Genomic DNA, 22,389 nt, shown 5'->3' on the forward strand with positions numbered 1-22,389 from the left:
AGTCATTGATCATTCCAGTGACCAGTTCCCACTGTGCCTTCACCTACTGGATAGAGCACAACCCAAAGTATGGTCAGTAGCACTAACAGAACACTATTCAGCCAGCTGGCTGTGTTCAAACAATGCAACAGCATCCAGGGTTGTGTGGACCACATGACACGAGTGATGCAACATGCCGCTGACTTACCCGTCCCCAAGTCTGTCAACTGTCCTAGGAGGCAATCTGTACCTCATGGGCTGCTGAGTGCCATTCAGTAATCCAGTATAAGCATGTGGCTCTTCACCAGTTTAAATGTTGCCCAATAGCAGACCACCTCAGAGCCTTTCGACTCGCGAAAGCCGAGGCTCGAAGCATAATTAAGGAGAGCAAAAAGAGGTCATGCCAAGAGTTTCTCAACTCCATCAACAGTTCCACTGGCCCTACAAAAGTATGGGAAGCCGTCTAGAGGATTTCCAGTACAGCTGTTTACCAATAGCAGCAGGGTTGAAACAGGGATATCTCCAAATGACGCCCAGAGACATCGCTCAGACACAGGAAGATACTTTTGCAAAAACTACTGTGCATTCCAGCCAGGATATGACGTGTCGCTGCTACCGTGTGACTGTCAAGAGGGGCCAGTTAAAATAGGGATCCAAATGCTCTGAATCCTACAATTCCCCTTTCTCCATGTGGGAGCTGGAATCAGGCCTGTCTGAGGCACACAACATTGCATCCAGTCACAACCATATCAGTTATCGTGTGCTTTGACATTTTCCACCAACATAGAAGGAAACCTCCTTGAATCTTTTAATTTTATATGGCTGACAGAATCACAGTAGCTAAATGAGTATCACCTTATCGAGCTGTATAACCAGGCAACTCATTAGCTGCTCTCAGTGTGGATTCTGGAGATTTCAGACCACTGTCAACAATCTGACCCTGCTAGAGGCAGCTATTCAGCAGGCAGCACTGTATCAGCATATTCTTCGATATTGTTAAGGCTACGATTGCCTTGAGACATAGTATTCTCACACAACTCTATCAGTGGGGCTTTCTTGGCTGCCTCCCCATCTTCATAAGGTCTTTCCTGTCTCAGCAGTTTTTTTAGGGTCTGAGTTGGTGACATGCTGTCTTATAGTTTTGAGTGGGAGAATGGTGTTCCTCAGAGCAGTGTTGTAAGGTTAGAGGAGTGGGCTGCAAAGAAGGGTTTTCAGTTTTCTACAGGTAAGTGTGTGTGTGTGTGTGTGTGTGTGTGTGTGTGTGTGTGTGTGTGTGTGTGTGTGTGTGGAGGGGGGGAGGGGGAGGCATGCACACACATTTTAATCAATCTTGTCACATTTTTCATCTACCTGACTTGGATATGTGGGACACCATCCTACATTTTAGAGTCACAGTAGAGTTTCTGGGCCTCATTTTTTCTCCAAATTGTTGCAGTTGCCTCGTCTGAGAGACCTGAAAGTCAGAACTCTCAACGCACTGAACATCATAAAATGCTTTAGCCACAGGTCTTTGGGAGCAGACAGGGTGTGTCTGCTCAGGTTTAATAGGACTTTCATGCATTTTTGGCTCGACTATGGGTGCACACTGTATGGATTAGCTTCTCATTTGAAGATCATTGACACTCCACCATCAGGGGATTCAGCTGCCTATAGAATCAATCCCATGGATAGTCTCTGTGCTGAGGCTGGGGAAGCACCACTCACCATCTGGCAGCTCCTCATTGTGTGTCAGGCGTGCAAGTTCCTTGCAGCTCCGAATTCGCCCACATATCTTAATGTTACTCATCCACCTCTGAAATGCCTTAACTGTCCACAAGTGCTGGCCGGAGTGGCCAAGCGGTTCTAGGTGCTACAGTCTGGAACTGCGCGACCACTATGGTCGCAGGTTCGAATCCTGCCTTGGGCGTGGAAGTGTGTGATGTCCTTAGGTTAGTTAGGTTTAAGTAGTTCTAAGTTCTAGGGGACTGATGACCACATCAGTTAAGTCCCATAGTGCTCAGAGCCATTTGAACCATTTGTCCACAAGCCACAATGCCATTTGGGATCTGTGTGCACTGGTGCTGGAGTCACTTGGTGTGGAGAAGTACAACCTCAAATTCAGAGTTTTAACCATCTGCTTCCCTAGTTACTGTGGAGGCCTAGAGTGATTTTCCTCCTGTTTTTAATGTGATTTTCCTGACATTTTGTCTGAGCACAACTACTATATCACTGTCTCTATGGATGGGTCCAAACAGGGTGCCACAGTTGCTTGCTTTATTGTTTTACTGGATTGTGTCCTCAAGGTCCAATTACCTGAAGACTTTACTGTCTTTGATGCAGAATTATATGTGATCTTGCGGGCACTGGAGCAAATGAAATGTTGTTCCAATGCTAACTTTCTTGTCCATTCCAGTTCTCTGAGTGTCCTGCACTCTATACAATGTTTGTACCCAGCAGACAAAGTAGTCCAGAACATCCCGGATGTCCTCCTCCAACAATAATGGCTGGTTAAGAAGGTATCTTTCTGCTGAGTTCCAGAAAACATGTGTATTGTGGGGAGCGAAAGGGCGGATCTAGCAGCCAAGGAGGCATGTCATAATCCTCATTTATTCCAGTGTGCCACTGCCCTGCTTGCTATATTCTTGCTGTTGAGATCCGAAGTCTGGTGTCAGTGGGAGGATGAGTGGCTGGAAGTGACAGACAGCAAACTTTGTCTAGTGAATCCCACAATGTGGCCGCAGTGTACCTCCTTCCAGACATGTCAATGGGATGAGGTCCTCCTTACTTCTCTGAATAGGCCACAACCCTATGACACGCGGCTTCTTGTTCCGGTGAGAGGACTCTTCAATATGTGGTGCTTCTGGCGTACAGATTACAGTGTGCCACATTTTATTGAACTGGATTTTATTTTCTTACCAGTGGGTTGCAGCAGATTTTGTGATGGACCTGCCCTCTATTTTAAGTAATGTTCAAACAAATGTGTTTAGAGTTTTAAAATTTTGTGAATTTTCCAATATTTTTCCCAAGCGTGTAGGAAGATGGTTTTAATGTGTTAACAGGGTAACTGGCTCACGTATGTTTCTTCTGTGGTCAGATTTTCCAGTGCCTTTCTTTTACCTCCTTTGTCATTTTACTTGTGTTTTATCTCATATATAGCTACTTTTACTATTTTACATTGTTTGTTTTAATGAGTGTAAGGTTGCTGATAACCTCACTGTCGAGCACATATAAGTTCCAAACACACACAGATATATATATATATATATATATATATATATATATATATATATATATATATATATATATATATATATATATATATATATATATTCATGTATTGCTAGTATACTGCAAGCTGTGGGAACAAAACATCCCTTCATATGCACCTGTAGAGTTTGGAAAATAGAAAAGAAAATGTAAGGGAGTAAGGCAATTGACGTGGGACTCCCGTTTTTATCTCATTTCTGGTAGAAGAATGTACATATTTATACAAAAACTTTGCTTATAATTAGTATCAGTGTGCCTTTCAGTCACTGAAAGATTCTGCAATCTAATTAAATTACAGTGATCTTAACCTGCCCCTCCTTATGAGTAAGAGATTTTTAATTGTAACAGTATTTTAAACAACTTATTTGTGCTTAAAGTTTGTACATGGTTTGTCATATATTGTGTTACAGACACAAAACACTGTCTACGAGATTGTATCGGATATGAGTGGAAGGCAAGATGCACTGGAGGAGCGTTTGTCCAATTTGGAGGACAAACTGACAGCTATCCAGGAGCAGTTGGAATCGCTGCCCGAGACTCTAGCCCGGTGCCTCACACAGCACTCCGAACGGCAGGAACAACGACGCAACTTCCTCCACCCCGAGTCCGCACTCTCGGCACAGCCCGCGGCTGCCCCGGCCACCCCCCTCCTACTGGGGCCGGCACCGCTGTCACTACCACACTCGCGCAGTGTGCCCAACCCGTGGCCCCCGAGCCCTATCGTACCTCCCATCAGCAGCCGCACACCACACCTTGTGCCCACGCCGCCTGCACCGAGTGCCCCTTCGACCAGCTGAGAGGATGACAACTCTCGTGTGCCTGTTTTCTTCCTATTTGGTTCTCCTGAGATTGCAAATGAAATTTATTTGTGATATACAGTCTGCTCCTAATGAAGCAAATACTCAGCAATGGTGAACTTACAAGCTACTCTCTGTGTTAATTTTTCAAACGTAGTGTCACATTAACAACTGGCCCTTATCCTTATTGCTGCAAACTTGCAGAACTTGTCAAGTGTCATTAATACAAAATGTATATATGTTTTAAGTTACAGCAAATGATAATTACTTGTGAGATATTGAACTACCATTTGTGCAGATTAATTTGTGACTATCCATTATATTCATATAACAGTGTGGGACTGAGTATCATACAAAGAAGCTAAAATGAGTACAAAAGTGCTGTTATAAAGGAATTTCAAGTTAAAATAAGGTAAATATACATTTTGTATGTACATGCTGAAATGTAAATTAACACTATAAATGTAAGAAAAATTACTCATTATTTTATATGTAACAGTCTACAAGAAATAGCTTAAGTAACAACTCGGTACTACTCTTCCATGGTTTCTGCACCACACACTAGACACAAGAAATTCTCTCTTTTTGCCTATCCTGTAATAATTAATGAGTTTTACAACAGTAAGGCTTTCTGTTTCGTCCACATGAAAGCACCAACACTTTATCTCATGTTATAGATTTGACATCAAGTGGGCTAGAATTTTATTTTTTCCCATGTTTTTCAAGTTATGTTTTTTGTTCATAGTAATCCTGTACCCTGGTACTCATTTTTCCTGTTTCTCTGCAGCATGTTATTTTATACCTGTTGCATTATGCTGCAAGATATCCATATATTTTTCCCTTTAATTTCCACGTTTTATTATCTTTACTACCATTACAAATTTCTAGCCTAGAACCGAATTTATGTTTATATAGTTATTCCTTAAATATCAATACTTACTCCAGAGACATGAAGTGCTGGTCTCTCTCTTCCTTTCATACTATAGAATTAGTAAGCAAGGAAAGACTTCAGCAAAACATCTTATATTCTGGTGAAAATGTGTACCACCTAGGTCTAATTTGATCAATTTTGTTGTTATTCTTCTTCTTCAATTATTTTTTTACCCAGAGATCATAAGATTGTTAAAGAAGAATGCTGTTATATCTGTTGGAAGTTACAGGCTGAAGTATCATCATTCAAATGATATGCTTGTAAGACACTGTCCCCAGAGTAGTAATTGCCAATAATTCTTCCAACTGAACACTATAAACGGACTTAAACAAATGGTGATTATGTAGTAAATAGTAATTCTTGTGGGTAATACTTAGCCCTACAATAGATACTAATTACATTCATTGCTCTTGGTATGTGACTTCCTCTTGCCACACCTTTCACACCTCAGCTGGTTAATTTTATTTCTGCCATTTGTAATGATTCATCAAGTAAGTTGAAGTTTATATTTTAGTATAATTGCTGCTAGTTTCTCATTATACATTGTTATTAATTGGTGAAACTTATAGTTTATTGTTCTGTCTCTGACTTTACTGTATTGATCTTTCCTGATTTCTGAAGTTATCGTGTAATCTAGAGACTGAACGTCCTGTTTGCAACATCACTGTTTCCAATTTACACCACAGTTTTACTCTTACATGCATATGGACTGTAATAACCATAATGATTCCTGTTATTAAGATAACTACATTTTATTCATTAAAGCTCTTCATATTGTCTAACTCTGCACCAAGTGTATATATTTATCATCATCTTCATATCAATCACATACATTGTGCCTTAGTATTCAGAGTTGTTGCATAACACTGCTTAGCAAGGTATGATGAAAGCATTGTGCAACACTATGGATTTTACTGTTTCCATTATTATTTTAAATACAAAACTGGAAAAATGTTCAAATACTGGTTTCCATAAGTAAGATTGTTATGAACATGAGAAATATAACTTCAAGTAATATTTTGACACAATTAAAACAGAAGTTGCAGGTTCCAATGTCTGCACATTCTTGTCACCTAGGGTGTTGTCCATTATAATTTTTTATTTACAGTATGTGTAAACCATGAGAACCGTTTTATGTAATATTTTTTGAAGTTTCATGTAATGTCCTAGTACTGAGATTTAATACAAGCTGTTTGCATTAACAATATATTTCATGAATTTAAGTGTATACCACACAGCACAGTAATCTAATCATAATTAAGATTTCTTCTGGGAGTACTTGTAAGCAAGACCTAATTTCTTGAGAGTAATTTTCACTACAGGCACTTTAACAACATATAACAATCAATGGAGCAGACTGTCAAGTGAAAAGAGTACTTCAGTTGCAATTACATTATTTATTGAAAACCAGGAGAGCTACTGTCCTCATTCCATAAGTAACATTATTCATTTACTATTAATGAAACAGAGACATTTTCTGTGCCATTTTCTACCTGCTCAAATGACTATAATGCACTAACTGTTCTGAATGATTATGTGAAAATTCAAGGAGAGTGTTAATGGACAGCAACACAAAACTTTTGTGCCCTTGATAACAATTGTGATGATATTTATGGCCTTGACAATGGCTAATGTTTATTTTCATGAGCATATTTCAGTTGAGTGATATGAGTGAGTATCCTAAGTGAATGAGAAGTGTGAAAAGCATTAACAGTGTTGAATACTGTTTAAGTGTGATAACAGAACTAATATGTCATAACTATTCTCAGCAATTGCAATTTTTATACAAGAAGCCTTCCATAAGTGATGCCATCTTCTTAAATGGTTACTTCCTCAGCCTATTTAAATTTACTTGTTATTCAAGTTGAGGAACACACATAAATAAATAAGAATGCCAGCCCAGGAATGTGGAACATGTTAAATATTTCCTGTAATCATATTCTGATGTGGTGTGGCTATCATAAAAAAGATTTATTTTAGTAATAATAGATTTGTTAAATTGAGTCATACTCAGAGCTGTATAAAAATACATTTATTTTGAAATCAGTTAGAGTACTGCAAAAATAGCCATTAAAATGTTGAATCTTTGACAAATTTTAGGCAGAATAAATTAATTGTAATGTCATAATAACGGAATAGTATTTTGAATGGCTCTTTCATTGAACTTGACTAGTTAAAGAGCTTTGTCTCTCGCATGAAATAAAATTAATTGCTTGTGCTATTAAATCTTTTAGGCTAGAAGGGATACATGCAGATTAGAAAGATAGAAGGTAAGTTTCTGCTGAGTAATTCAGAATAAAACACCAATTATGTGTAGTTACTATTTTTCAAGATTCTTATTCCAAACCAGATAAAACATTAAAATTTATTTTTTTAAATTTTTCAAATATAACTACACAAAATATTATAAATGCATATCTTTACAAGAAAAGAAAAAATAGTTGTTAAATAATAATCTTAGAAAAGGTGCTATGTAAGAATGAAATAGAAATTATTAAAAATAACTTGTGACATCACTAATGGACTGACTTCTTCTCAGCTATCTAAAATACTTTAAAAACTTTTCTGAATATTATTCCAGTTGCTGTAATTTTCATAGAGATTCTTCCAAATAATAAAGTTTTATTGTGATTTATCAAGAAATTACTGCTCTCTAACAAAATTGTTTTTCGGCTTTGGAGACTGAAGAGTTTACTTTTTGTTCCTCACTGTGTAACTTCATTATTTCACTTGCCGTTGAAAAATGATAAACTGAGAAAGTAAGTAAAACCTTTTTTGCAATAATTATTTTCCTCAGAAATGTGTTAAAATTTGATGTATAGTTTGAGGTGATTTTTTAGTTAATCTCATGTTGATTGCTGCATTACTCTGAGGGAGCTTGGAGTAATTGTTAAAGTGATTTGACTGAAAGATGTGGTTTGTGTTACATGTATGGTACTAATTTATTTTCTCACTTTTTTTCTTCATAAAAGATTGTTCAAATATCTGTGTTTGCAACTAGATATCTGGATGCATATTACAGACAAATATTGTTCATAAAAGACCAATGTAAAAAATTAATAACTGTAAGTATTAGAAACCATATATTTATACTAACTTAATACAAAATTATGCTAAAGTTGTATTACTTATAATGTGGAGTGTAAATAAGAGAATATATATAGTTATGTACATAGAATATTGTTAAGTAGTTTTTATTATAATGGAGCATACTTGGCATATCAGACATTATGAGGATTCATACAAAGCAAGTTGAATATTAGTGTCAGTACAAGAAACAATAGTTAAAAAAATACTGTGAAGTTTTACGCCGTCTTTCCTTTTCGTATAAAATTTATCCACTATTGCATTTATAAAAAAATAGCCCTTGAAGTACTGGAGAGGAAATAAAATATTTTTGGGATATACTGATTCATTGAAGGATACCTCTAATTAAATGGAAGTGTATTTGTAAGTCATGCAAAATAATTTTCTTATAACTTGCATTGAAAAGGGCTTGGAAATAAGTTCAATGATTACCCACTTGCAAGTAAATCTCAATTTAGTACAAATTTGTTGTTACGCTCATCAGATGTTGAGGCTGTAATCGCAGTGACAATTTCCATAACAAAGACAAAATCTCTGTGTAAAAAGTGCACAGTTTTTAAGAAAGCCATGTTCTCCTGTGTAAATTTAATTAACATCTGATATATGCAAAGACTGACATAGATGTTAGCCACAAAAAGTATTTTTATTGCTGCTAGTATTTTAATTCCATATTTTATTAACAAAGTTGTGACAAACAAATTCACTTCCATTTTCTGGATTTATAGTGTAAAATGAGGAACATGGATACAAATTCATTACTGCTGAGCAAGTGTTTTAAAAATGAATACAAATGTTATTGAACTCTGTTTATGCAAAAGCAGCTGCAGTGAAATGATATCCTATGTTACTGTTTCACTGAAAGCATTAGTTCTCTGCTAGATAGTATGTATCATTTGAACAAACTGATTCTGTTCCACTAGTAATCATATTTGTTCAATGTTGTAAAAGGCTTTATTTTAAAGGAAAGAAAAAGAAAATGCCTGCATACAGCTCTGCATTTATGTTTCAAGCTTCATATTTAAAAGAAAAATGTATACATATATAACTTACCAGTGATAACAGATGTTTTACATCTCAGCTGTGTCCACATAGTCAGTACTAGCATATCTGGTATATAAAATAAGAAATTTTTAGTCATCTATGCCATCTCATAGGTACTAATTGTCAATGATTGACAGCACAATGAAATGTCCTCTTGGCTGTGCCCTTCACAATGAGTTACAGACAGTGAACATCGAGATGGAGGGAACTCTTTCCATTTTACAATCCTCATTTCTCTTCACTGCAAGTCAAGAAACATGTGCTCATAAACCTATATGATTTACATATGATATGTAAAAAAGGAGTTGTCATTATAAAATATAAGTATTGAGTATCAAACAGAATATGCAAGGTACTGATCACTGTAACTCAGCTTTTGAACTTCTAAAGTTGAGCTGAAGTGTTCAATACCTACGTTACGTGCATATTTGCTGCTCAATACGTCATCTATATGGTGAATGGGTGACTATTCTCATAGCATTATTTGTGTCCTTCTCAGGCTTTTTTCGTTACTTTATTAATTTCTGTCTGTGCAACACAATGTTAAGATGTTCCTAATGTGTAAGAAAATTAGCTTACCAGAAAGCTTTCCCTACATGTTAAACTCTCAGTCATTTCATGACAAGTGCTTCACTAATCTGAATAGAAGTATAATATGTCTGGATTTTTTCTGTTATTTGGTTTATTGATATAGTTTTTATGTGTGATCTGACTAACACACAAATTAGCTATGCCAATATACATGCTTAAAATACTGAAAGCATTGAAGAAATTAATCTTATATAAGCATTCATTAATTTCAACTGCTTACCAGAAAACATACTTTGAAACACATCAGATATTTTCTGTAAGCACTGTTTGCAATGTAATTACAGGATATTATTGTGTGCCTATTTCATATTAAGTTATCTGAAATATAAAGAAGACAAAATACATTTCATTACATTCATAATAGTGTGACGATGCTTTATTTAGAATTTTTAGTTGAATAAGAAAAGGGTTTTGTCACTTTCATGGTTCAGGATTTATTCCACATCTTCATAACTACAGCAGCTGTACATATTACTCTCTCTTTTCCCTGTTCATTTTCTTTTCTTCCCCCAGACACAGCATTTTCTGATGTGTGTGTCTGTCAGCATTGCTCCTGTTTAAATGGTTAGTGAGAACACAGCCAGATCCTGTCTCACTTATTGTTGGTATTTATTTGCTTCTTTCATTTGGAATTAGATGAGTTTTTACTTGTCAACAAAAATTGTTGGCTTCTTACTCCCTTGATAGGAACAAAAAAGTTAGTTCCTCTTGTGGTGATGCTGAAGTGACAGTTAAACATTTAAAGATCATGATATCACTTCTGAGGCAATTAAAAACAGTCCATGAAGTTGTTTATGAACCTTGGCAGCATAAAAAATCAATTAAAATTACAATGTTTCATTGTACTCTTAATTATGTAGCAGTTTTCAGTTTGCTTGCCATCTCGGTCCATTTTTAATAATAACAAGTAGGAATAACTGTAAACTAAATGAATAAGTTTAGCTGTATAATATGTAATGCTGTGGAAGCGGCTAAGATGTAAGAACATCTACTGCAAAGTATATGTGCATTAAAAAAGTTCCACGACTTGTATAACTTGTAATCAATATTTTTAATTGTGCTGTCATCAGAAGGCATCAAACAATTTACAGACCTGAAATGTGTTGATAGGGCATATTGTGAATATTGTAAATATGTTGCCAGCAAGATGTGTCATAACAGTTGACAATGTTTTCATATAAAAACTGTTATTTTATGGAATACAAAATGTTAGATTATGGATTTTTTAAAATGAGAAATGTTAATATAAATACTGTGCCTAAAAGCTGTGGTTATGTTTTATTTTCATTTTTCAGTTACTATAGGGAACCCTTTTGAAATATTAACTACAAGTACACAAATACAACACATAAAATGCAGACACACACACAATGGCTCTCCAGACGCAGTAACAAGAAGTTGACTGGGTACAAAAATAGAAGGAATTTTTTTATCTCCACTTCATAATTTGTGTAGAGTGTACTGCAAGAGAAGTGTGAATATCATATTTCTGTGTTCTCTAATAAAATACTGTTCACAGACTGGGAGATAAGTAAGTGTGGAATAATACTGGTAACATATTTTAGATGTGGGCCATTCTCAAGAGCAACTATCATTTAAAATAACTGCTGTCAATGTTTTCAGAAAAAGTGCTACATGACAGAAGGAAGACAGGTCAGACATACTTGAGTATCCCCACCGAAGAAGGTAGGTCCATTGCCCATCTAGGTGAATCAGTTATATGAATGCATTGTGTTTGTGCTTTCAGACATGTACAAAAGAAAAGATACCACACATTCATATAATTGATTCACCCAGATGGGCAATGGATCCACATTCTTCAGTGTGGATGTGCAAGTACAGCCATCTGCCATACTGAGGCAATCTCAGAGTAGCAAGCATGCATGAAATGGACAGGGGATGCTCAATGGGAATGTGGGTCAGCTGTGAGGCGTGCCGAGATAGTCTGCAATAATGGTGTGTCCCAGATGGCAGAGTGGTTAATGCACCTGCCTAGAAAGGAGGAGATTCAGGGTTTCAATCCCTGTCTGGTACTCATTTTCACTCATCCCCCCTGATTCTGTGTAATGTCCAAATGCAGATGAAATCGGCAATCCCTTCCCTTCCATTTTCTTTCCTTTCCTCCCCCCCCCCCCCCTCCCCTCTCCACCCTGTTTCCACCTTCAGTTTACAAATAACGTATCACAGCTGTGGATTTTTCATGGTAAACCCAAAATAATCATTACTGAAAACACTGCCACATACATGAGTCCATGATTTGAGAAGCATAGACTTTGCACAATATCATAAATTCCACACACTGTTGACACTTCACACAGTTCACCAAGAGGCCATATAAGGGGAGAAATTTAGTTCTAGATGCCGTATTCTTGCCCATAGCAGCAACCAACAAACTACTAATAAATCCCATTGTAAGATCTATACATAATACCCAAGGAGAACCTCCTTAACAGTATCGGGGGGGGGGGGGGGGGGGGGGGGGGGGGGCCTTTGAACCATTAACAACACAATGAACTAACAATTTCAAAACTGAAAATAAATCAGTAGCCAATAGCAAATGACATGAAGATAACTCAATGTCCAGACAAAAAAAAAAAAAAAAAAAAAAAAAAAGGGTCAGTCTAGTGCTGTACTATCATCACTCTTAAACATTTCAAAAATGTAAACATCTCACATTAAAGTGTGCCACTGCTTATTCCAATATGCTTTGTGTAAACACAATCTATTTCAAATATGTTTTTCAAATATGCTGCACCTCAATGATGTTACGAAACACAACATAGTTACATCACAGGTCAAAGCAGGCAGATGGAATCAGATGCTTCTGCTGATCCCAATATTTCTATTGCAACGAAATATTTTTCACAGTGCACTATTAAACATTTTGTAATTCAATTTCAAGCATTTCTGACACATAACTTTTTCATTACATGTTCACTCCACCGACCTCACTCTGCTACTGCTTCACACCCTCACTACTGACATAAGTTGTCGGTCTGACACGACAATACCCTGTCTGCCAGAAAGTTCTAGAAGCTAAGGATGGCCAACTAGTGTCTGCTGCTAGATCACTGACTGACATGCTGGTATCCTTACATACCCACCCTAATTGTTTTGCAAAATTTTGGCAAAAATAACACCTCAGAATTCCATGATATTTACATACACCACGGTCAGCCAAATGGGATCTATAGATTTACTACATTTTAAAACAGCACTCCAATTCATTCACACATTAAAAATTGCAGCTGTTTACAATTTCGACTCAGACTGATTTTGATTACTGATATGCAAACAGATATATGATTATAAATATAAAAATGTCAGGCAATGGAAAATCCAGGATGGAATAATGATGTTATTATAAAAAGGATAGACTGCTACTCACCATATAATGAAAATGTTGAGTTTCAGACAAGCACAACAAAAAGACCTCTAAACAAGTAAGCTTTCAGCCCAAAAGCCTTCTTCAGAATTAAACACCCCCCCCCCCTCTCCCGCCCATTCCAAACACCCCCCGTCCCACACACACACATACACACATATTTACACAAATATAACTCACACACACATGACCACACACACTGGCTGACCTTGGCAGCCAGAGTGTGGTCATGTCTTTGGGAGTAGCATTTGCGTGAAAGTATGTGTGTGTGTGTGTGTGTTTCTCTAATTCAGAAAAAGCCTTTTTTGTTGAAATCTTACTTGTTCAGCAATCTTCTTGTTGTGTCTGTCTGAGACTCAACAGTTCTACTTTATGGTGAGTAGCAGTCTATCCTCTTCCTAATATTGTCGAACAATTATGAAAGATAAAAATATATCACAAATTGGATATGTCACAAGCATATAAGAAGATATAATGTTCTGTAAAACTCGGAGAATAGACAGTAGTACATTAAGCAAATAATGAAAAGTGTGTCTCTCTGTAATTGTGTTCAGTTAGTTTTGTGAGGCATCCAAAAGCATAAGTTATGCTAAGCATTTTCTGTTCACATGGTATGTTAAGTGCAAATAATAATGTGTTTGCAGTCTTTGCAGCAAAATTTTAGAAGGAACAATGTGTGTAAATAACATTGCAATATGACACCACCATTCCCCTCTCCCACAATTCTGCAATAGTATTATGGTGGCAAATCCTTGAGATTAGATTAGATTCAGTGTTCGTTCCATAGACCCAAGAAATGAGATAATTCTCATGGGCAGTGGTGTCGACTTTTCCAAAGAAAAACTAACACAAATGAAAGAAAACCGAGCTTGTTTACTAAAAATCATATCTTCCCTCCATTATTTAGCAGTGCAGGGGCTTGCAACACGTGGGCATACTGACGAAACAAGTAACTTTGACAGTTTATTATGCCTTCGATGTGAACATAACCAGCTACTTTTAATATGGCTACAGCATGAAACTTACAAATGGACATCCCATATGTGCAAACTGACATTTTGGCCATTTTAAGTCATACACTTCTTAGAAAATTATTGGAGGATATCAAGAGTGCAGAGTATTTTACAATAATAGCAGAAAAAACAACAGACATAGCCACCAAAGAGCAATTTAGTATCTGTATAAGATTGATTGATGCTTTGCTAGAGATAGAAGAATATTTTTTAGGGCTATACTCAATACAAAGTACCACAGCTAAGGCTCTGTTTGATATTATTATTGGCATTTTAAGACGATTTGATTTGCCTACATCTAATTGTAGGGGCCAATGCTTTGACGGTTCAGCTAACATGGCCGGATTATATAATGGTGTCCAGGCAAAGTTTATGGAAATGGAGAAGAGAGCTATGTTTGTGCAATGCCTTGCACACTGTTTAAATCTAACACTACAAGACACTGTGAAAGTAGTTCCAGAATGTCAAAATGCATTGAATGTTATGAAGGACTTAATACATTTTGTGAGAGATTCACCTAAAAGATTAGATCTTTTTGCTCACCTGAAGGCAGATGCCTCTCCAAATTTGAAACCACTCTGTCCTACAAGGTGGGTCGTAAGATACTTGGCAATGTCTTCAGTTTTGTCCAACTATACAGAACTTCAGGAATTTTTTCTAAATGTTTCAAGAAATGACAATTCAGACACTGGGGCCAAGCAAACGGCTTTTTGATTAATATGCAGACATATGATTTCTTTTGCATGTTATTACTTTTGGTAAAACTGTTTGGTCACATTTATACTGTAAACATAGCACTACAGAGGAAATCCCTACACTTAAGAGGAGGCCAATATGATGTCCACTCTTGTAACTTCCATTAAATTTATGAGAAACAATTATGAATCATTCTGGGGTGAAGTAACTTCCAAATGTCAAGATATGGATGTTGATTCTCCAAAATTACCCCATAGAAGAAAAGTCCCTAAGAAATATGATGACTCCATCAATTCATCTGTAGAAACATTCACTGAAGTATGTGGCAAATATAGAAGATTGTATTATGAAACAGTGGATACATCCATCAGCTTCTTGGAATCACAGTTCAAAACTCAATCATTAAACTCAATCATTCATGTTTGTAAATCAAAGTGAACAATTTCTTCTTGATGATAACAAACACTCATTCGATATTTTATCTTTCTACGAATCAGATATAGACAAAGAACTCTTGCTTCTCCACCAAAGCATGTTTCATGAGATTATCCACAGTAGTGATTCTGCGAATATTAGTTTGACCTACTGCCTGAACTAGTGAAATTCATACATGTAGTGCTGACCATTCCGTTAACGTCCAGCACCGCTGAGTGATTGTTTTCTTGTCTGCGGAGGGTGAAAACATATCTTCGTTCTATAATGAGGCAGGATCGTCTTAATGCCATTGCCCTTCTCAACGCCCATAGAGATGAATTGATGAAACTCGACCTTGATGCCGTGTGACGAGTTCATATGCAGGAATGATCTGAGGAGGAATACATTTGCCATCAAAAATTAAGGTATGTTTCTTCAACTTAATTTATGTATTTGTTTTGTACCACTACTGACCTATACTCTGACTGAAATCACATTGTGATTGGTGTTTCAGCGAGTCAAGGGGTAGGGGCTAGTCACCAACCAATCGTAGTTTGCATGATTTTCAGCTGTTTGCATTTTTCATTATCCTCACAATATTTTTTTGTTTCTTGAAAGTTGTTATGCTGTGAGGGGAATTTCCCAAGAATATGATGTCATAACTCAAAAGAGAAAGTATGTGTGCATAATACACCTCTCTCCTTCAGCACTTGTGTTGTTCCATATAATTCTCATATCATAGGTCATTTTAGATAGCTTAGAATTTAAGAACGTGATATGGGAATTCCATTTCAGATTGTCTTGTAAGTAAACAAAGCAATTTTGTTTCAGTGACACTTAATTTTTTTTGGTTTTCCAAAGAAATATTTGGTTTTAATGGATTTTTAATTTTGCTGTGTGTGGCATTGTATAGTGGCGTTTTTTTCTTCTTTTTTTAAGGGTTAATCAGTAGCTTATTCCTCACAAACCACTCTGAAATCTTTTCATTTGTGACTTCAGCATACAGCCTAAGAGTGTTTCTATATCCATGTTCAATCAATACACTGGTGTCATCTGCAAATAGGACTGGTTTGGAGTGTCAACGATGTAGATGGAAATGCAAAGTTATCTGTCAAATGTAGTACCTAATAAAATGATTCTTGCCCCCCCCCCCCCCCCAAAAAAAAAAAAAAATTCAAGCTGGCACCTCTGCTCGTGGCTGTGGAACATGTCAGAAAGTATGATATAAAACACAAAACATTTGAATCTAATACTTACTACCCCGATCATTTGTCAGGAGATAGTCAAAATAGGTTAATACAATGCAGTAAACAGGAACAGCTAATATTTATAGAATTAAAATGCTATCAGAATGTAACTATGCACTATTAATAAATCTATCATACACAAAATACCTAATCTTGATTGTTGTGACCAAGTGTTATCAAAACTGAAATCTAACAGATATTTTTACTTAAGTTGGCTTAACAGTCTCTGTTAAGATATTCATCTATGGAGAAGGAGGAGTTGCCTATCAAAAAGTCTTTCAAACTCTTTTTAAACTGCGCTTTATTTGAAACCAAGTTTTTAATGGTTGCTGGCAATTTATTGAAAATGTGTGTTCCTGAATATTGGATCCCTTTTTGGACCAAAGTAAGTGATTTTAGGTCTTTATGTAGATTGTTCTTATTCCTGGTATTGATACTATGTATTGAGCTATTGGTTGGAAATAGATATGTAATACTTGCAACAAATTTCATTAAGGAATAAATATACTGAGAAGCAGTGGTTAGAATACAAAGTTCCTTCAACAGGTTTCTACAAGATGTCCTTGAATTTACACCACGAAAGATTCTTATCACACGCTTTTGCACCCTAAAAAGTTTTGCTCATTTTGATGAGTTGCCCCAGAATATGATCCCATATGACATAACAGAATGAAAGTAAGCAAAGTATGCAAGTTTTTTATACTTATATATCCTATATCTCACATCATTCTCACAGCAAATACAGACTTGTTTAAGCACTTAACCAATTCTGTGCTATGTCCTTCCCAACTGAATTTACTATTGAGTCATAATCCGAGAAATTTAACACTGTCAACCTCTCCGATCTGCATGTCTTCATGTGTTATGCTGGAAGAAAATCCCTTACAGGTTCTGAACTGCATATAGTGGCTCTTCTCAAAGTTTAATGACAGTGAATTAGCTTTAAGCCACTTATTAATGTCAGTGAAAATTTGAGTAGCAGCTATTTTGAAATGTGTACTTGAATTCCTACTTATTGCAATGTTTGTATCGTCTGCAAACAAAACAAATTTAACATCTGGCAATGTAACAGATGAGAGGTCATTAATGTACACAAGAAAAAGCAATGGACCCAAGACAGAACCTTGAGGAACACCACATGTAATTAATTCCCAGTCAGAGGAAGACTGACTGCTTACTGCATAGGTATTTTGCAACGACACCCATTGTTTCCTGTTAGATAGATAAGACTCAAACCATTTCACAGAATTGCTGGTGACACCATAATATTCTAATTTACTTAAGAGAATGCTGTGGTTCACACAGTCAAAGGCTTTTGACAGGTCACAGAAGTGCCCGTAGCCTATAATTTATTATCTAATGAATTAAGTACATTCTCACTGTAAGTGTTAATAGCTTTCTCTATATCAGAACCCCCCCCCCCCCCCCCCCGCCCCAATGAACCGTGGACCTTGCCGTTGGTAGGGATGCTTGCGTGCCTCAGCGATACAGATGGCCGTACCGTAGGTGCAACCACAATGGAGGGGTATCTGTTGAGAGGCCAGACAAACATGTGGTTCCTGAAGAGGCACAGCAGCCTTTTCAGTAGTTGCAGGGGCAACAGTCTGGATGATTGACTGATCTGGCCTTGTAACATTAACCAAAATGGCCTTGCTGTGCTGGTACTGCAAACGGCTGAAAGCAAGGGGTAACTACAGCCGTAATTTTTCCCGAGGACATGCAGCTTTACTGTATGATTAAATGATGATGGCGTCCTCTTGGGTAAAATATTCCGGAGGTAAAATAGTCCCCCATTCGGATCTCCAGGCGGGGACTACTCAAGAGGACGTCGTTATCAGGAGACAGAAAACTGGCGTTCTACGGATCGGAGCGTGCAATGTCAGATCCCTTAATCGGGCAAGTAGGTTAGAAAATTTAAAAAGGGAAATGGATAGGTTAAAGTTAGATATAGTGGGAATTAGTGAAGTTCGGTGGCAGGAGGAACAAGACTTTTGGTCAGGTGATTACAGGGTTATAAATACAAAGATGATGAAGAAATTGATGAAATGTATGACGAGATAAAAGAAATTATTCAGGTGGTGAAGGGAGACGAAAATTTAATAGTCATGGGTGACTGGAATTCGTCAGTAGGAAAAGGGAGAATTTTGCACAGAGCATAACCTAATCATAGCTAACACTTGGTTCAAGAATCATAAAAGAAGGTTGTATACCTGGAAGAATCCTGTAGATACTAAAAGGTATCAGATAGATTATATAATGGTAAGACAGAGATTTAGGAACCAGGTTTTAAATTGTAAGACATTTCCAGGGGCAGATGTGGATTCTGACCACAATCTATTGGTTATGATCTGCAGATTGAATCTGAAGAAACTGCAAAAAGGTGGGAATTTAAGGATATGGGACCTGGATAAACTGAAACAACAAGAGGTTGTAGAGAGTTTCAGGGAGAGCATAAGGGAACAATTGACAGGAATGGGGGAAAGAAATACAGTAGAAGAAGAATGGGTAGCTTTGAGGGATGAAGTAGTGAAGGCAGCAGAGGATCAAGTAGGTAAAAAGACGAGGGCTAATAGAAATCCTTGGGTAACAGAAGAAATATTGAATTTAATTGATGAAAGGAGAAAATATAAAAATGCAGTAAATGAAGCAGGCAAAAAGGAATACAAACGTCTCAAGAATGAGATCCACAGGAAGTGCAAAATGGCTAAGCAGGGATGGCTAGAGGACAAATGTAAGGATGTAGAGGCTTGTCTCACTAGGGGTAAGATAGATACTGCCTACAGGAAAATTAAAGAGACCTTTGGAGAGAAGAGAACCACTTGTATGAATATCAAGAGCTCAGATGGCAACCCAGTTCTAAGCAAAGAAGGGAAGGCAGAAAGGTTGAAGTAGTATATACAGGGTTTATACAAGGGCGATGTACTTGAGGACAATATTATGGAAATGGAAGAGGATGTAGATGAAGATGAAATGGGAGATACGATACTGCGTGAAGAGTTTGACAGAGCACTGAAAGACCTGAGTCAAAACAAGGCCCCGGGAGTAGACAACATTCCATTAGAACTACTGATGGCCTTGGGAGAGCCAGTCATGACAAAATTCTACCATCTGGTGTGCAAGATGTATGAGACAGGCGAAATACCCTCAGACTTCAAGAAGAATATAATAATTCCAATCCCAAAGAAAGCAGGTGTTGACAGATGTGAAAATTACCGAACTATCAGTTTAATAAGTCACAGCTGCAAAATACTAACGCGAATTCTTTACAGACGAATGGAAAAACTGTAGAAGCAGACCTCAGGGAAGATCAGTTTGGATTCCGTAGAAATGTTGGAACACGTGAGGCAATACTAACCTTACGACTTATCTTAGAAGAAAGATTAAGAAAAGGCAAACCTACGTTTCTAGCATTTGTAGACTTAGAGAAGGCTTTTGACAATGTTAACTGGAATACTCTCTTTCAAATTCTGAAGGTGGCATGGGTAAAATACAGGGAGCGAAAGGCTATTTACAATTTGTACAGAAACCAGATGGCAGTTGTAAGAGTCAAGGGGCACGAAATGGGAGCAGTGGTTGGGAAAGGAGTGAGACACGGTTGTAGCCTCTCCCCGATGTTATTGAATCTGTATATTGAGCAAGTATTAAAGGAAACAAAAGAAAAATTCGGAGGCATTAAAATTCATGGAGAAGAAGTAAAAACTTTGAGGTTTGCCGATGACATTGTAATTCTGTCAGAGACAGCAAATGACTTGGAAGAGCAGTTGAACGGAATGGACAGAGTCTTGAAAGGAGGATATAAGATGAACATTAACAAAAGCAAAACGAGGATAATGGAATGTAGTCAAATTAAATCAGGTGATGCTGAGGGAATTAGATTAGGAAATGAGACACTTAAAGTAGTAAAGGAGTTTTGCTATTTAGGGAGTAAAATAACTGATGATGATCGAAGTAGAGAGGATATAAAATGTAGACTGGCAATGGCAAGGAAAGCGTTTCTGAAGAAGAGAAATTTGCTAACATAGAGTATAGATTTAAGTGTCAGGAAGTCGTTTCTGAAAGTATTTGTATGGAGTGTAGCCATGTATGGAAGTGAAACATGGACGATAACTAGTGTGGACGAGAAGAGAATAGAAGCTTTCGAAATGTGGTGCTACAGAAAAATGCTGAAGATAAGGTGGGTAGATCATGTAACTAATGAGGAGGTTTTGAATAGGATTGGGGAGAAGAGAAGTTTGTGGCACAACTTGACTAGAAGAAGGGATCGGTTGGTAGGACATGTTTTGAGGCATCAAGGGATCGCAAATTTAGCATTGGAGGGCAGCGTGGAGGGTAAAAATCGTAGAGGGAGACTAAGAGATGAATACACTAAGCAGATTCAGAAGGATGTTGGTTGCAGTAGGTACTGGGAGATGAAGAAGCTTGCACAGGATAGAGTAGCATGGAGAGCTGCATCAAACCAGTCTCAGGACTGAAGACCACAACAACAACAACAACAACATATCAAAACCCTTAAGAAATCCAAACAGTGACTTGGACAATATATTATTTACAGTCAGATGCTCAAGGACATGCTTGAACACAACCTTTTCAAATATTTTTGAGAAAGCCAACAAAAGTGAAATTGGTCGATAGTTTGATGGTATCTCTTTATCTCCCTTCTTGTAAAGATGATTAACTTCAGCATATATTAGCCAGTCTGGAAATGTTCCACTGATAAGAGATTGATTACACAAATAACTTAGGATAGAACTCAACTTGCATGAGCACTCTGATAAACTTTGTTGATATGTTATCATACCCACTGGAATACTTAGATTTTAAAGATTTTATGATGGATGCTACTTCTTTGGGAGACATGAGTGTCATTTCCATTTCACTGAAGTTATTTTTAAAGGTCACCAAACCTGATAACCCCAAGCTGTTAGTAACAGAAATGAAGTATTTGGTTAAAAGGTTTGCAACACTACATGTACTTGTTACCAAAGTCTCATTTACATCTACATCTACATCTACATCTATACTCCGCGAGCCACCTTACGGTGTGTGGTGGAGGGTACTTATTGTACCCCTATCTGATCCCCCCTTCCCTGTTCCATTCACGAATTGTGCGTGGGAAGAACGACTGCTTGTAAGTCTCCGTATTTGCTCTAATTTCTCGGATCTTTTCGTTGTGATCATTACGCGAGATATATGTGGGCGGTAGTAATATGTTGCCCATCTCTTCCCGGAATGTGCTCTCTCGTAATTTCGATAATAAACCTCTCCGTATTGCGTAACGCCTTTCTTGAAGTGTCCGCCACTGGAGCTTGTTCAGCATCTCCGTAACGCTCTCGCGCTGACTAAATGTCCCCATGACGAATCGCGCTGCTTTTCGCTGGATCATGTCTATCTCTTCTATTAATCCAACCTGGTAAGGGTCCCATACTGATGAGCAATACTCAAGAATCGGACGAACAAGCGTTTTGTAAGCTACTTCTTTCGTCGATGAGTCACATTTTCTTAGAATTCTTCCTATGAATCTCAACCTGGCGCCTGCTTTTCCCACTATTTGTTTTATGTGATCATTCCACTTCAGATCGCTCCGGATAGTAACTCCTAAGTATTTTACGGTCGTTACCGCTTCCAATGATTTACCACCTATGGCATAATCGTACTGGAATGGATTTCTGCCCCTATGTATGCGCATTATATTACATTTATCTACGTTTAGGGATCTGATTTATGACCCTTCTTGAAAATGGGAACGACCTGCGCTTTCTTCCAGTCGCTAGGTACTTTACGTTCTTCCAGAGATCTACGATAAATTGCTGATAGAAAGGGGGCAAGTTCTTTAGCATAATCACTGTAGAATCTTACGGGTATCTCGTCTGGTCCGGATGCTTTTCCGCTACTAAGTGATAGCAGTTGTTTTTCAATTCCGATATCGTTTATTTCAATATTTTCCATTTTGGCGTCCGTGCGA

At 37.3% G+C, this 22,389-nt stretch overlaps 1 protein-coding gene across 1 annotated transcript in view; it reads left to right on the plus strand.

Annotated features, from left to right (window-relative positions):
- The window catches only part of LOC126199666 (small conductance calcium-activated potassium channel protein), a 211,854-nt gene extending 207,530 nt beyond the window's left edge, over positions 1 to 4,324 (plus strand). The window contains exon 8 of the mRNA XM_049936594.1: positions 3,636 to 4,324. Coding sequence (XP_049792551.1) covers positions 3,636 to 4,022 — 387 coding nt within the window. The 3' untranslated portion in view covers positions 4,023 to 4,324. The remainder of the gene's footprint in view (positions 1 to 3,635) is intronic.
- The last annotated feature ends 18,065 nt before the right edge of the window (positions 4,325 to 22,389 follow it).

The sequence above is a fragment of the Schistocerca nitens genome, chromosome 8, assembly GCF_023898315.1.
Source record: "Schistocerca nitens isolate TAMUIC-IGC-003100 chromosome 8, iqSchNite1.1, whole genome shotgun sequence".
In the NCBI taxonomy this organism is placed as follows: Eukaryota; Metazoa; Arthropoda; class Insecta; order Orthoptera; family Acrididae; genus Schistocerca; species Schistocerca nitens.